Source organism: Ursus maritimus, unplaced genomic scaffold (genome assembly GCF_017311325.1).
Source record: "Ursus maritimus isolate PB19 unplaced genomic scaffold, ASM1731132v1 scaffold_20, whole genome shotgun sequence".
NCBI classification, from domain to species: domain Eukaryota; kingdom Metazoa; phylum Chordata; class Mammalia; order Carnivora; family Ursidae; genus Ursus; species Ursus maritimus.
In genome coordinates this window covers 21931851-21948098 of record NW_024424453.1, presented here as the reverse complement: position 1 = coordinate 21948098, position 16248 = coordinate 21931851, and the positions used below count along the sequence as shown (strand labels likewise).

General features: G+C 48.4%; 1 protein-coding gene across 1 annotated transcript in view; it reads left to right on the top strand.

Moving 5' to 3' along the window:
• Positions 1–16248, top strand: part of PXYLP1 (2-phosphoxylose phosphatase 1) — a 69206-nt gene that overhangs the window by 34331 nt on the left and 18627 nt on the right. Inside the window, exon 3 of the mRNA XM_008707871.2 lies at positions 697–828. Coding sequence (XP_008706093.1) covers positions 744–828 — 85 coding nt within the window. The 5' untranslated portion in view covers positions 697–743. The remainder of the gene's footprint in view (positions 1–696; positions 829–16248) is intronic.

The window sequence follows — 16248 nt, the reverse complement described above, 5'->3', positions numbered from 1 at the left end:
CCGTTCACTTTGCTCACAAAAGGCCCTCATTCAGCATTTTTGAAAGTCTTTTTGCACAGCTCTAACATGGTTAGAGGAAATTAGAATGGGTACAGTGGGGCTGCAGGAAGAAGACCGGTGGACACGGCAGAAATAGGGTCACCAGTCCAGATGGGAGAAGGTTTTCAGTTAGCAGATGGGGCCACTGAGCGTAGGGACACATCCTCTGGCATCCTCCAGCCATCCCTAAAGGCATTATTATGGGACACATGGCAGTGATTGGCGTTCAGGTTAATGATTAAAATTTTAGGAGACCAGAATCATATCAGCAAAATATTCACCAAAAAAGGTTGAAGATCTAGAAGTCGGTGGTCAGAATGGGCTGAGCATGACCTGGTCCGTAAAGACTTGCTTGTCTGGCACACGGCAGGTGCTCGATAAAGCTCCTTATGTGTTTCTTTGGAAAGGTCCTGCTGGCATGTGTCTCATTCTGTGCTGATGTCATAAACGAAGCATTCGAGAACTGGTTTCCTCTCATTAATTCGAAGGCAGCATTCTCGGCTGGGCTCATCTGGGGGCAGAGACATAACCCACTATTGTTCTGCAACTAGGATTCACGCTTCCTGCTGGAGGACTGGGCTAATTGGATTATTTTCAGTTGACAAACTTGGTTTTCCACCTCGGAACACATGTTTATTGCCTCTGTTTTGTTCGCAGGGCGTGTTCCCGACTGGAGGTGAAACCATGAAGAGCAAATAGAACAAATGAGAATGCTTTTCCGCAGCCGCTTCTTGCTGCTGCTGGCCCTGGCCGCACTGCTGGCCTTCGTGAGCCTCAGCCTGCAGTTCTGTGAGTATCGCCCGCTGCCGCTGCGTCCTCTTCTGAGATAGAGGGCCCTTGTGGGGAGGAAACAAGTAGGCCCAAAGCCTTTGTTTTTCAAATGAGCAGTGCCGTTTAAAACAACAGAGTCTTTTTATTATTGGTACTGATGGTGGACGGTTGTGAGTACAAATCCTAAACTGCTGAGCTGTGTCCTGAGTGTCTTTCTCAGCCCTGAGGAACAAAAGTGCTCGCTAGGCCTCAGGAGATGTTTTTGGCTTCTGTGTAGATTCCTGAACTGCCCAGTTATTCCCAGATTCTTAGATTCCCAAGAGGCCAACGTGAGCCGGGGTGTTTAGCCTGCTGGTTGGTTCCTTGAGGGTTGGGTGTCTTTTTTTTTTTTTTTAAAGATTTTATTTATTTATTTGACAGAGAGAGACAGCCAGAGAGAGGGGGAACACAAGCAGGGGGAGTAGGAGAAGAAGAAGCAGGCTCCCAGCGGAGGAGCCTGATGCGGGGCTCGATCCCACAACGCCAGGATCACGCCCTGAGCCGAAGGCAGACGGTTAACGACTGAGCCACCCAGACGCCCCGAGGGTTGGGTGTCTGTTTCCTGTTCAGTGAGCTCTGGGGCTGTGATTGTTGGGGAGGGCACGGGAATTAGGTACTAAATTCAGTTTCCTAGGCAGCAGAGACCATGCACAGGGCATCTCGCGTGGACATGGCCAGATGAAGCCAGTCCACGGATCTCACCACCCAGCACTTTGTCCTTCACTGGGCGCCTGTGCTCAGTTTCAGGCCCAAAGCTGCGTACCCCACTGCTCCCCCCAAGAGTGGCCATCCTCAAACACAGATCTGGCCCCAGTACCTCCTTGGCTGTAACCTTTCAGGGGTGGCCCATGGTGTCCAAGAGGCTCTTTTTGCTCCAGTGGCCCCCTCTCACACTGAATTGCTTGCCATTCCTTACACATTTACCCTGTTCTCTGTGCCCAGATCCCACCAGCCCCTCTGCCTGGAGCGCCATCCTCCTCACGTCCTTGCCTCCACATGATTCACTCAGTCCTTTTCTCCTCTCGGAACCTTCCAGGACTCTCCCCCTCCCTTCAGCCAGGTCTGATGCTGCTGTGATGTACTTCCAGGATGCCCTAAACCTGTTCCTCTCCTCGCGCTGACCGTCCGGTATTCTAATGTTCAGTTCTTGTGTCTCTGAGAGCCGGGACCGCGTCCTGTTTCCCTCTATACCCCACAAACTGCACTGCTAACCACACAGTAGGCGTTTCATGACGGTTTGTTGAATGAATGAATGGATCTACACCTGCTCTGAAAAGGAGGCCGACCCGCTTCGCTCTCCTTCTGGTGCTGTACCCTCGAAGCTGAGAATGCCTGTACGGCGCTGGGAACTGTGTTTTGGCTGTCACCTGCCTTCCCTCCATTTTCCCACCGCACCCTGATGGATGGGAGATAGGTGGTTGGCGCCCATCATTGCCTAGGATGGCTCAGTGAGGAGGTGGCGTTTCTGTCGCAGTTTGAGTGATGGCAAGAAGAGCAGGTGGCTCGGCAAGTGGGATGTTCTGAGTGCGCTGAGGAATGTGGGAAGGACTTGGCATTTGGAATAAGTGGTTTGAAGAGAAGAGGCTTTGAGCAAGTTTCCCGATAGACCTCCAGTTTGTGACCTACTCCACACGCACATCTGGTACACGTGACAGTCTGTTTCTAATACTAAAGACAATTAGAAATACTCCTTTTATCCTTCCAGAATAGGAAACGAGGCCGAGAGTAGGTGGGCATAGGAAGTTTAAAGATACTCCAGATGGTTAATGAGCCATAAAATACGAATCCTTTCCAAAAAGTGTGTTAGGACTCTCAGTAGTTTAATTGTTCATAACTTTTCATTAAAAATTTTCCATCCTTTGGTTGGGGAGGTAGGAGGTTACAGTCAAGCTTGATTTTTTATTCTGTGAAGCTGACAGGATCTGAGACGTGAATGTGGGTTACTTGTGTTTGCTGCGTTTCTCTTGCATGAGGTGGTTTCCACGTCACTGAATTGGCCAGTGTGTTTTGCTTATATAACTCTTCTGAAAGTACCTTCTGTTTTAGGAGAGCCAATTTGCAGCCATACTTTTTTTTAAGGAGAATTTTGCAGGGTAAATGAGCCTGCCTGGGTTGGAGCTCTTTATTCTTGGATACGTTGGAGTTCGGAAGGATATTAAGATATGGATGTCCTTACTGCTCTTCTGCTTCTAGGTAAACTGTAACTTTGGGACTTACCATTTCTGTAGACAAGGAGTTTAATTGCTTTATTTATTTAATTGCATTGTGGGTTGTTGGTTATTATGGTGTAAGAAACTGCACTAATTGGTAATACAAAAGTATACGTTTAACTAACATTTGTGTTTTCATCCTTACCCTAAAATATATGGACTTTTTTTTTTCATCATTGCTTCTGACTAATTTTTTAATAAATACCAGATTAGCACATATAATTATTTGAGGTAATATATGTGAGGCGATGAAATATCACTTGGTTTTTCTCAGGCTTTAAGTGAACCAGTATAGTTTTATTTGCTTTCTGCAATGGTCATCTATTTTATTTTGTCTTGTTGGCTTTTTCTGTTGTTTTGAATATGAGAAAGTTATGACCCGGGTTACAATTTAAAAATCAGGTTGTTGAAGCATTTCTTCCTTTCCTACAGAAAGTGGGTCTGCGAACCCAGATATATTTATTAAGTGCTTATGCATGTCGGCATTTTTCTACAGTGTCGGGGTGGAGGTGGATGGAAAGGATATAAAAAAGGTTAAGATACGGTTCACAGTTTCTCAAAATATGTTTATTTTAAATTTAATGGCTTGCTTTAGGCTAACAACCTTTAATGAAAATCATTCATTTTGTATTTTCAAGTCCTGGATATTTTTGAGTTTGGAAATAGGGAGACTCTGAAATTCCTGATGTTTGAATTGTCGAAGGGAACAAGTAAGACGTACCTCTGTTTAGTTACTCTAGTTAAAATGTGTACGAGTATAAAAATTACTTCTCAGATTAAGGGACTGCTTTAGTGCAACAGGGCAAAGACCACCAGTATGTAAAGACTTGTTTAGTTGTATTTCTGCTTTTTCTGCTCTTCTGTAATCGTCCATTTTCCTCCTTCAACACAGCCTTTCCTTAATTCTTATTTTATGCTCATTTCGCCATGTTCCAACCGGCATTCCCAAAATGGCAGCGCGGCAGGAGCGCGCAGGCTCTGCAATGACAGCCTTGGATTTGAATGCCACTTGGCAGCCATGTGCCCTTGGGCAAGGCGGGCCTCTCAGAGCCTCTGTTTCTTCTTCTATAAAATGGAATTAGTTGTGGCTGCTGTACCGTTGGTGGGAGAACAGAGACCTTGTGGGAGAGCCCTTGGCTTGTGGAAGCATAGTCAAGGTAAAGCTTTTAAGCAACAGCACAGAGTCCCGTCACCGGGTGCGGTCTTCAGAAACCAGGGCTCTCGGGGTCCCAAAGGCTGCCGAGGCTTGTGTTCCTTCAGCCACTTGTCAGGGAGGCGGCTTCCAAAATAATTAGACTCTTACTTGGTTTTGATCAGAGTTCATTGGCCATGATAGTGGGCATGTGGCACTCGCTCTGGGGGTGGTTTGCCTGGGCAGGGCCCCAGTTGACCAGAGCAGCTTCTGAGGAAAATACCGAAGATGGACTGGAGGTGCAGATCTCCAAGTGGAAAAGGGAAGGTTACCCCACAGCAGTGAAAGCCAGGGTTGTCTTCAGTATCTGAAGAGCCCTTTCTGCAAGAGTCAGACTTGTTCTCTGTGGCCCAGGTGACCATGGGACACGTTCCAGTGAAGCATAAGGTGGAGCGTCCTAAAAGTCAGCGTCGTGCAGAGGTGGAATGCATGGGGTGCAAACTCCGGAGCGTTGCTCCGTGAAGAGGAGAATGTTAGGCAGGTCATCGGGCCTGATTCCATTTAAAGTCTCTTTAAACCGGAGGGTTTAGGATTTTATCTTTTCTTGTTGATCCAGCACCGTGAATATATACAGCTTTGTCTGTAGCAAATGTTCCTTGAGTTTCCACCATAGGTTAGGTCCTGGTCTGGGAGCTTAATCCCTCAAGCTCAATCCCACAGGAGCTGTCTGTCCTACTGGGAGAAAGTCATGCACAGACACTTGGAATACAGTGTGCGATGTGCTAGGACAGGTAAGAGGTGATAGCATGTAAGGTGGGGGTGGGGGGAAGAACACGGCTCTAAGAAAAAGCCAGACTGCCCGGATTGAGTCCCTGTCCTGCCACTTACCAGTTAGGTGACCTCGGCCATGTTATTTACCCTCTCCCTGCCTCAGTTTCCTCATCTGTAGAATGGGGATAACTATCATCCCAGTTTCATGGGGTTAGTAAAGGAATCAGTGAGCTCATATTTTAAGACACTTAGAACAGTGCCTGGCACATAGTGATCACTGTATGTGTGTTTGTTAAATAAAATGAATTAGAGATCATTTACAGCAGGGTGATATGGGAGGACAGAGGACAAGAAGCTAATCCAGTCTGGGAATTCAGGGAAGACTCCCCAGCAGAGGTGACACCTGAGCTTCATCCCTGAGGGGTGAGTAGTTGGCCATGGAGGAAGGTGGGAGGGGCATGCCTGCAGATGGAAGTGGGTGTGCAAAGACAGAGTGAAAGAGAGTAGGACCGGGTTGGTCACCCGTGGGTAGCTAATAAGTTGGACACACGTTGGGGCCACCTCCATCACTACGTTATATCCTGAAGGCTGTGGGGGGGGGGCACTGGAAGCAGGGAACACACCAGGAGAGTGATGGCTTGGAAAGACCACAGTCCAGGATAGTGTTTGCCCAGGTGTGGTCTCCTGAGCACCTTGAGCAGAGAGGCTCTGGAAACTTGTAAAGAATGCATGTTCCACAACCAAAAAAGAGCACATTTTGTGCCCCTCCCTACAGAATCAGAATTTTGGCAGGCGTGGGACCCAGAAATCTACACTTTGACACCCTCTCTGGGTGAGTCTAATAAGCACAAATCCTGGGCACTCCCTGTTCAGGGGCTGATGGGAGGGTGAAGCTGGGTGGCAACTCAGGCAGTTTTGCCTCCATCAGAGGCTGAAGGAGCACCTTGAAGGCATTGGCCCTGGAATAAGAAGCAAAGCCAAAGTGGCAGGCGATGCCGTGGGACTTTGAACTAATTGGGTGGTAGAGGGGGCCAGGGTGTGGAGAGAAGGGGAAGACCCCACCATGACACACAGGAGTATGGCTCGGGTAGTTCAGTAGATGCCTCATTCACTCAGGCAATTTGTGTGTTCATTCCCATAAACGTCTCCTCTCCACCAGGGTTAAGTACGCCAAAGGCTAAAGAAAATGCCCAGAACGTGGACTGGGAGGTAACCATGTGGGGCTGGTGGCTCCCCGGGTCTGGCTAAGGCCCAGGCAAGTGGGCAAGCTGCGTGTGGAGCAGGACGAGGAGTTGGAGGTGTTGATGAGGTACCAGAGGGCCAGCTGGGTACTGTGTCTTTCCGGAATGTGGTTTCAGGATCTGAGCCTAAGAGGGACCCTGTCTGGAGGCCCTGCTGGGGGACTTCGTGTTCGCTGTTCGTGAAGTTGTGACCTGAGGAGACAAGGTCTCCCAGGAGCATGTGGAAGCCTCTCCAGACTGACGGTTTTATTTGGCCCAACCAGTGTTTTCACTTTTTTACGTTTATTTATGAATGTTTTAGAACTTAGATTGTTTCATATAAACTTCCAGCCCCTCTTTAAAAAAACAAAAAAACCAGACTGTCCAGCAAGCTGAGAACCATGGTGTCTTTCAGGGACAGTGGCTGGAGCCAGCAGCTGACTACTGGCCACCCCCCTGGTGGGGACTGCAAGCTCTTCCTTTCTCCGTGGTCTGCACTTGCGGAACTCTGTCACCTTGGGAGTTTGTGCCCTGTGGTACAGGTAGGAGGAAGGAAGGACAGGGCAAAGATGAGATCTGGGCAGACGAGGAAGGGAGGCCATGAAGGAGACAGAATGGCAGCAGGGGAGGGGGGCCCAAAGCTGAGGGAAGCAGGGAGGCAGCTGAGGAGCCTCAGCTTATCAGCTCTGTGTGTGTGACCCGTAGGCCCAACCAAACAGCCCGTGTGTGAGTTGTGTGCGTGTGGTGTGTAGGAGTGGTGGTGTTGTGTATGTGGTGTGAGTGCTGTGTGTGTTCAGTAGGTAACCCACCTGAGCCAGCTTAGTGTGTGTGAGTTGTACGTATGTGGTGTGTGAGTAGTGTGTGTATGTGACGTGTGTATGTGGTGCGTGTGAGCGGTGCGTATGCAGTGAGTGGTGGGTGGTGTGTGTGTGAGCTGTACGTGTGAGTCTTCAGTGGTTTCCCTGGTCCCCTCTTCCCACAGAGCCATCATTTTCCCGCAGCCTCCAGCCCCCACATCCCTCCGCTTTCCGCAGAGGATCTGTTGTTCTCTGGTAAAGAGAATAACCACGCTTGCTGCAACAGCGTGTGAATTAAAAGAAGATTGCCTCTGAGAAGGCGAGTGAGGAGCCCCTGAAAGGTGCCTGGGTGTTGTCACAGTCCCCTTGGCGGTTCAGACCCCGGCTTCAGCCTGCTCTTCATAGTCGGCTGTTGGCATTCATGGCTCCCACCCTCTGCGGGCACCCGGAACTCTGTGGCAGATGGTGGCAGGGATTTTGCTGAGGCACAAATTTGGATAATAATAGCTGGGCGTGAGCTCCTGGCTGCTGAGCAGGCCTGGCCCTGCCAGCCGGGGGGCTCTGTCCCTCCTGCTTTTCATCCTGTGTCTGTTTTATGGAGAAAAGTGTGTGCCCCAGTGGTGTGTGGGAGTTGGGGATTCATGAAGATTTTAATGTTTTCATGGCAACGGTTTGGGTCTGCAACCCTTAGAATGCCAAGGGTCTTATGGACTATGTACTCTATTTTTTTTAAAAGATTTATTTATTTATTTTAGAGAGAGACAGTGCACAAGCAGGGGGAGAAGCAGAGGGAGAAAGAACCCCAAGCAGACTCCCTGCTGAGCGCAGAGCCCAACACAGATGGGAGGGGCTTCATCTCAGGACCCCCAGATCCTGACCTAAGCCAAAACCAAGAGTCAGATGCCCAACCAACTGAGCCACCCAGGTGCCCTTCTGTACTGTACTTTAAAAGCCACAGTAAGGTTTCTCCTGGGATTTTATTTTGCTGGATTGGAGTCAGAATGAGGAATTAAATATGAGGCTTGCATTTTTAACCTAAGAAGTTATGTGTATAATATCCCAATCTCATCATTATCACCAAAGTTTTACATTTAGTATTTTTTTTTATTTCATTTCTTTTCTTGGAGGTTTATTTTCTGTTTGATTTCTGAAAGTTTTAATTTTGCTTTTTCTCTGAATGCTTCCTGTCCACTTACCACATAGAGTTAAATAAATATCTGTGGGTGAAAAAATTCTATAGGTGTGAAAATGAAATGTGACAAATCAGCTTTCGTCATATGTCTTAAGTTGATGTTGTAGTTACATGGGGGGGAGGGCTGAGCATCATGTAGCAGCCCCTTCCATGAGCTAAAAATGGACAGGTTTTTGTGTGGGGGTCATTTCCAGTATTCTGGGGGTGGGGGAGACATTGTTTCTCTCCTCTCTCTCTCCCCCTCCCTCCTTCTTTCCTTCCTTCCCAATTTCTTTTTTTTTTTAATTTTTTTTATTATATTATGTTAGTCACCATACAGTACCTCCTGGTTTTTGATGTAAAGTTTGATGATTCATTAGTTGCGTATAACACCCAGTGCAACATGTAATATGTGCCCTCCTTACTACCCATCTCCCAATTTCTGATCTTAGAGAATTTCTCCTAAGAATAATTTGACGAGAGGATAGAAATGTGTGTTCAAAGATGTTTTTTAGCAGCATTGCTTACAAGTGGCAAAAGGGGGGAAGGCAGCGGAAGCATCCAACAGTAAATACTCTTGCAGCCGTTAATGCTGTGATTACCCAGATCTGTCTGTATTCACATGCAAGGTTGTCCATGATATAGTAACTAAAAGTACATACGGTGTTTTATATGGGAATACGTGTGTGTGTCAACTCAACAGTATTGGCAAGAAGGGAATCTCCGGTTTTAGGGAAGAGATTATCGGGGCTAGTGAGTAAATCAAGAGAATGTTAGTAAAAGTAGGTAGTGAACTCAGGGAGAGTATCTGCATAGGCCAAGACTGTGTGAGAGAGGGACAAAATAGGAGAGAAAGCTGCAGGATGTTTACATTGGAGTAACGGCGGAGTGGAGGGGAGCCAAGGACACAGTGGGAGTTTGCCCAGGTGCAGGGAGTTTGCTCCAACTGCACCGATGAACTTGGGCCCCACTCCCTGTTGTCTTGGCAACAGGGCACCTGCTCCAAGCTGATGACATTAGAAAAAAGAGAAGAAACGAGACAGTCCACCTTGACTTGAGGTCAGTGTCATCAGAGGTGGAGCCCTGTGATCTTGATAGCAGCTCCCCGCCCCGGGGAGAGGGTGGCCTGGAGGTTCCTGAAACTATCCGGAATGAGGTCTTGAGGGCAGAACCTGAATCGGAGTATGAGGGTGAGGTCAGGCTGCACCCGGAGAGAGCTGTGCAACTGTCTCATTGTCAGCACCCAGTGCCTCACGCTCCCGACCGAGCCAGGCTGCCCCTGGGCGGGAGGGACAGGGAGTCGGCCATGACGCATGGCCCCTCTCTGACAAGTCTGGCTTGGGCTGCAGCATCACATCGTGCCCCTCCCTGCCTCCCTCCCTTGCTTTCCTGTGTCATCTAAGGGGCTGGACCCCACTGCCCGGGGATGTGCCTCTTGGGGAACCTGGAACCCAGCCAGAGCTCTGTGTCTCCCCAGCCCCTGGTAACCACCAGCAGGTGGGCTGGCAGGTCAGTCCAGGTACCTGAGGGTGCAGGCCCCTCCCTCAGCATTGTCTCTCAGTGAGGGGGCTTCCCCAAAACGCACCCTCACCCCTGGCCATCTCTTCCTTGTGACCCTTTCCACAGAAGGCAGATGACCAGCTGCCTTCCTGGGCAGTTGGTTTGGTGACCTCAGTGGGGTTTAGTGCTCTCAAAAGGTAGGCCTTTGAAATACTAAAAACTTACTTGTTCCTCTTGAAGGAGGGGAAACAATGTCCTTGGGCCTGAGTGACTCTCCTCAGAGCAGGGACAGAAACACAGATATAACCTCTGGCAGGACATCCAGCCACACATGGGCACTAAAATGTAGACTGGGGGTTGTTCCGGGTGATAAGATTATGGGCGATTTTCACTTCTTTTTATACCTTGGTGTTGAATGGCTATTTTAGGATGAACACATGTTTATGTGAGTTGTAAAGCTCCCTTTCATTTTGAAAAAAGGAAAATCTCCCATCAAGGGTGTCAAAATCAGTAACCTATTTCCAAGCACATTGAGTTGTTAGCCTGATGTCAGCATCGTCTCATGTAGTTTTGGGGGTCCTGTGAACCCTCAGAATTCGAATTCAGAAGCTTGTGTATGCAGTCCTTTTTCAGGGTTGAGGAGCAGTAAATTTTATCAGATTCTCAAAGGGGCGGCAGGGGGGATTCAGGCTATGAGATGGTTAAGGATGACTGAGGTTCTTTTCACAGTTCTTTCTGGGGGCCTGTCCTTGGATGGCTGTCTGATTTCTAGTTTCTGTCATGATTTGGAGTCCTCGATGCTTCTGTCATCTCAGCCAAAGGACTCTGTTTGGGCCAGGCCAATTATCAGCTGCCTCAGAAGATAGTGAGTTTTCCTGTCCCCTCTGGGAGGCCACAACTGGGGTCAAGCTCCGGCCACCATGGGAACCCTGTCCCTGTGCTCTGGCAGAATGTGGACTTAGGGCCCAGTGGCTGACGTCAGAGGGAGGGGCAGGCAAGGAGGAGGTAAGAGCTTGGGAACGGCCTCAGGCAAAACCTCCAGCCTGTCGATGTGCTGAGTCCCAAAGAGCCATACCTCCTGTGGTTTGCTGGCTCCCTAAATGGGACCAGTCGTATCACTGGCACCAAAAGCACTTACTAGGTTCTTACTTAACAGGGGTTCACCATGAGGCAACGAGAATGAGGAATGAAGACTAGTTAAGAATGAGAACAGGAAAGGTTGGTATTGTATCGTGGCCCAAGGTGGATAGGTCAGAAAGGATAGATTCAGCTGTTTGATCAATCTTGTCCATGTAAAACCAGGTTTCTCCAAGTATGCAAATGTGTACTTGATTTCCACCTTGCACCTTGATTTCCACCTTGCACCCCTAAGCACGATTTCTACCCCTGCCTATAAAAGCAGATGGCCAAAGGCAAATCACAGAACACATCTCCAGTTGTGGTTCTGACTTATGTTTGAGAATTACGGACAGACATTTTTATATTCAGTGCAGGGTAGAGGCACAATGGACCTTTAAGACAACTGGGTGGATTGAGGAGCACTGGGGGAATTGTGGGAACTGCCTGTAAAGCAAATTGTTATTCTTTGGCAGCCAGTGGCGGAGACAGAATTCAAGAGCCTTTGGATGATTGGGCGATACTAGAACAAGGGGTATTTTAGCTTATAAGAAGATGACATCTTGGGGACATGTGGCTGGCCAGGCAGTAGAGCATGTGACTCTTAATATCAGGTCGTGAGTTCGAGCCCCATGTTGGGTGTGGAGCTTAAAGAAAAAAAAGCAGGTGCCAACTTGGATAAGCTGGATGTATTTAAAGGAGTCAGAAAAGCTGCTGAAATTGGGTGGTCGAGAGGGGAAGGGAGACTGGTTCATTGTGCTTCTGTGAAAGGTGTGGACACAGAGGGTCAGCACCCCTTCCAGATCCCAAGTTGAAGGGTGCACCTTTTAAGAGCCTGGGAGTAGCCAGAATAATCACATCAAGGGGACAGACGTGCAGATAGCACTTCTTTATCTCTTACCACACATCAGGCACCGTGCGGTGTTCCCAGGTGACTGTTTCAAGTATCCACACCGCCACTCTGGTGGAGATGCCGTCATCTGTATTTTACAGGGGAAGGGAATGAGGCATAGGGAGGCATAGTGTTTGCCCAGGGTTATGCAGCTGGAAAGTAACAAAGTCAGGACTTGAACCCACGTTTGTGACTCGGTAGCCCACAGCCCTGTACCACCCCCCTGTGTTCAGAACCATGGACAGACATGGCAGCAGGGGAGACTGAGGACAGACTTCAGGGCCCTGGAAATGAGAAGTCCCAAGAGGTGACTCCGGTCCACCAGGGAGATGACCAGCCCAGGGCTGATGGTGAGACAGGCCCCGGAGCGAGGAAGGTAAAAGGGAGATGGTGGGGCCATGCCTTTGGTCCTGTAAGGGTCTTTGCTGGTGTGGTCAGTGGTGTGACTCAGGCAGCTGAGCCAGTGATGGAGAGGTGAGCCAGCACTTTCGCCCCGTCGTGTTTGCCTTCACCAGGACACCTGTGCATCCCTGACACCTGATTTGGATCTGCCAGGCGGTCAGTGTAACGAGAGGAGGGGCTGACAACTAAGCCGCACAGGCACAGGGACAGTAGGAAGCAGCCTATAGCCTCGGGTAGGGATGGCAGGAGGTCACCCGACTTCTTACAAAACTGCTGCTTCTACATGGGGAAGCCTTTCTTTCCTGGAAAGGGCCCTTACTGGCACAGTTGGCTAGACTCAGCTCCCTGTCCCTAGACCAGTCAGTATGGCAAGGACGGGATCCTAGAGGAGTAGCGTGACAGCCCCCAACCCAGCCACAGGGTTGGCCTGGGGGGAAGTGCCGGTCCACAGAAGGAAGGGAGGGGCAGTGATCAGACCCTGGGATGGGAGCCCCCACAATGCTCAGGCAAGGCAGGTTTGAGGCTCGTGTCAAGGGCTTGTGTACAGGAGGTTCTTAAGGCTAGAGCTAGTGGAGGAAGGCCAGGGGTGCGGTAGGTGTTTGTTCTCTGTCCTGGACCAGGGCCCAGATATGGGGAGATGAGCTAGAGACCAGGGGCATGGGCTTGGTGCCCTGGAGGAGGGGCACTAACCTGTCTGTGTGCAAGTCAAAGGGACTCCCTGGTAATGAGCTGGCAGCAGACACCTGGCTGTAAGATCACCTGCTGATCCTGGGGATCACTGAGTTTGTCGAAGTAACTGGGGTGGCCTGAGGGCCAAGGCCACACAGGGCTTATGGCTCAGGGACCTGTGCTGATAAGTAATGATCTGATCCCGACCCTGGGCCCTTGCCCGTCTTTCCTCTATCCAGTGAAACACTTCATCAAAAGTGGGGAGCACAGTGCCTGGTTCAGAGTAGGTCTCCAGTTCAATAAGCAGTTATAGGGGGCCTGCCCTGTGCTGGTCGGAGGGGGGAAATAAAGATGAAAAAGACAGAGCCCTGGACCCTCTGGATGTTTGAGGTGGCTGGTTGACAAACTATGGACACCTCTATTTGTGGGTACTGTGTTGTGAGACAAGATGGCAGCAAGGACTGGGAGTGGGGGGCCAATGGAAGAGGGATGTCGGAGTTAGCTTCCTGGAGGGATGACCCCAGGGTCATTATGGAGCTGGCCAGATTTGGGGAACAGTGGTGGGATGAGGGTAGTTAGACACAAAAGGAGGGGCATGGGGGAGAAACCCCCTGTGGCCGTGGGGCAGCTCCGAGCAGTTCAGGACAGTGAGAACTAAGTTGGGGGCGAGGATGTAAGAGGGTGGATCTGGGGGAACCGGCTCACCCCCTGGCTTCCTTACATCAGAATCTCCCCCAAATGTCTGGCATCTGGAGGACCCATCGATGGGCCCTGTGTAGGCTAGCCCTGCGTTCTGGTGACTCAGGAGGGTGCAAACAGCACTGGGTGATCTCAGCAGTTAGTGGGTGAGGCCGACAGGCCCAGATACCAGGGATAAAATCTTCCTGGACCGAATGCCTCTGATAATCACCCAGTCTTTATCTGTGACTTTCAAACCACTGCTTCCTTGGGTCGTGAATGGGTCCTTTGGGCCCCCATGGTTCCTTCTTATTCCATTGGGCCACTTAATAAAAATAGTGTAAACAGGGTAGCTTATAAACAACAGGAATTTATTTTTTTCAGTTCTGGACACTAGGAAGTCCAAGATCAAAGCATCAGCAGATTCAGCGTCTGTGAAGACCCACTTCTGAGAAAATCTTTTCTCTGTAAACTCAGATGGTGGAAGGGCAGGGATGGGGTTACTCTTCGGGGTCTCATTTATAAGGATGCTAATCCCATTTGACCTAATCATCTTCCAAAGGCCTCACCTCCAAATACCATCACATTGGGGGTTAGGGTTTCAACATGTGAATTTTAAGGGGACACAAACATTCAGTCTATAGCAGTTCCCAAGTGGTGGCCCCCACAGGCCTTCCCCCATGTGCTTACAGGTAAACTAGCAAACCTGTGCCCCTGTGTCCCTGTGTCACTCCTACCTTCATGTGTCCTTAGCTTCACCTGTGCCTGGCCCAGACTCAAAGGAAGTGTGCCCACAGGCATGGCCAAGGGGCCAGAATCTGGCAGCATTTCATAAAAGAGCAGAGGTAAGGACTGAGGGTTGCCACACAGCCAGAATTGCCGGGTCATTAAGATGCTGCCTTCAGAACACACTTTTCTCGTTCCCTTGCTCTAGCACAAATGCCCCAGTGGTAAATTATCTCTGGACACCTGAGCTTGTATGTTAGCCGTTCCAGACATTTCCAGCTGCTGGGAAGAAAGTGGCTGGAGGGCCAACCAAAGGACTAATTTTGAATTGGTGAAGGACCAATTCTATAGCTCCGTGATGGTTGTTTTAATACAAGTAATACAAGTAATGAATCAAAATACGCTAATAAAAGAAGGACGGCTAGACATTATAGAAAGATACGTGTATGTCTGTGCATAGAGGAAGTACGTAACACATGCTTTCTGTAAATATGTATGTGTGTGGATCTGTAAAGCAGTATAGACATTTATGGAAAAACAAGTAAAAATACTTCTTCATGGCCTATTCCATCCATTCCCCAGAGAAAACCAGTGCTTCATTATAATGGATGACCTTATAGACATCTTTCTATGCATTTACATAATAAACAGATGCCTGCATTTTTGTACATTTATAGTTTGTTTTTCTTATCCAATAACTTGGCTTATTCACCTCACTTCATTTATCTTTGATTCTTTTCCACTCTTTTTAACTGTAGCAGAATATTCCCCAATATGGATGTAACATTCTGTACTGTTAATGATGGATGCTTAATCGGTTTCCCTTTTTTATTACAAACAGCACTGCGGCGAATCTCCTTGGCCTACATCTTTGTGACTGGAATTGATGTCTGACTAGTAGATTCCAAGATGTAGAATAATGGGATTGGGGATAAGGCACATATAACATTTAGTGGATACTGCCAAATACTTCCAAAAGGTTTCTATTTCCGCTCTCACTTGCGGTGTGGAAGTGAGTTTTGACACCCTTGCCAGTACTGCTATTATTATTAAAACATGATATTCTAGTCTGATAGGTGGGATCAGAGGCTATTGTTTTAGTTTGTGTTTAAGTATGAATAACGTTGAACATCTTTTCATATGTTCATTGCCTTTGGTATTTGTCTTTCTCTAATTAGCCTGCTCATATCCCCTACTGATTTTTTAGTTGTAGGAGCCCATATGCATTTTGGATATTAATAATTTGTCTGTTATGCCTGTTGCAAACATTTTCCTTTCAATAGATTGTTTGTCTTTTACCTTTATTTATAACATCTGTTTGCCAAAGGGAAGTCTTAAGTATTTATTTATAAGAATCTGTAGAGGGAATTAGGGAATTTAAACGGCTTTAGGCTAGTGGTTGGGCCCTGTTTTAGCTATTGTTCAAATGTATGTATGTACATATATTCTGGTGATTAATAAACCTTTTAGAAATTAAATGATACATGGGCACAGCTATTTCTGTGCATTTCCTCGGTGGATGCTAAAAATACAACTATCATTGTGTAGAGAGTTCCAGAAAATCTGTGATGCTGCAAAGAGGTCCCCCATGCATGGAAAAGTTGGGGACCGTTGACCCAGAAGATGGACTTACATCTGCTTATAAGTAATTGATGAAGTCTATTAGTCAGGACTCATTTGGTTGAAAGTAACTAAAACCCAACTCAAACTAGCTTAAGCAAGAAGGGTTATATATGATGTATATAACTGGGACATCTAAGAGAGGTTCTGGCTTCAGCCACATCTGAACCCAAGGTCTCCAAGAATGGATGTCCTCAGGTCTTGCTTTCTCTCTCTGATTAAGTCTCTGCATTTGTTGGTCTGCCTTGTCTCTACTCAGCATCATTTTCTCCCACTGCAGACAGAGGCTGTCCGAGGAGGGACAGGTAGCTGGGGCAGCCCCGGGTTTCCATTCTTATAGATCAGCATACAAAAGAGACCCTTTCCTGTGAGTGCACAGCACCTCTGTCAAGGAAAAGGAGACCAGTTGTCCCACCACTATCCTCATTCACTCAGTCACATGCTCCCCGCCCCGGGCTGGGGGCAGGGACATAGTGATTGATAGTTCAACCAGAA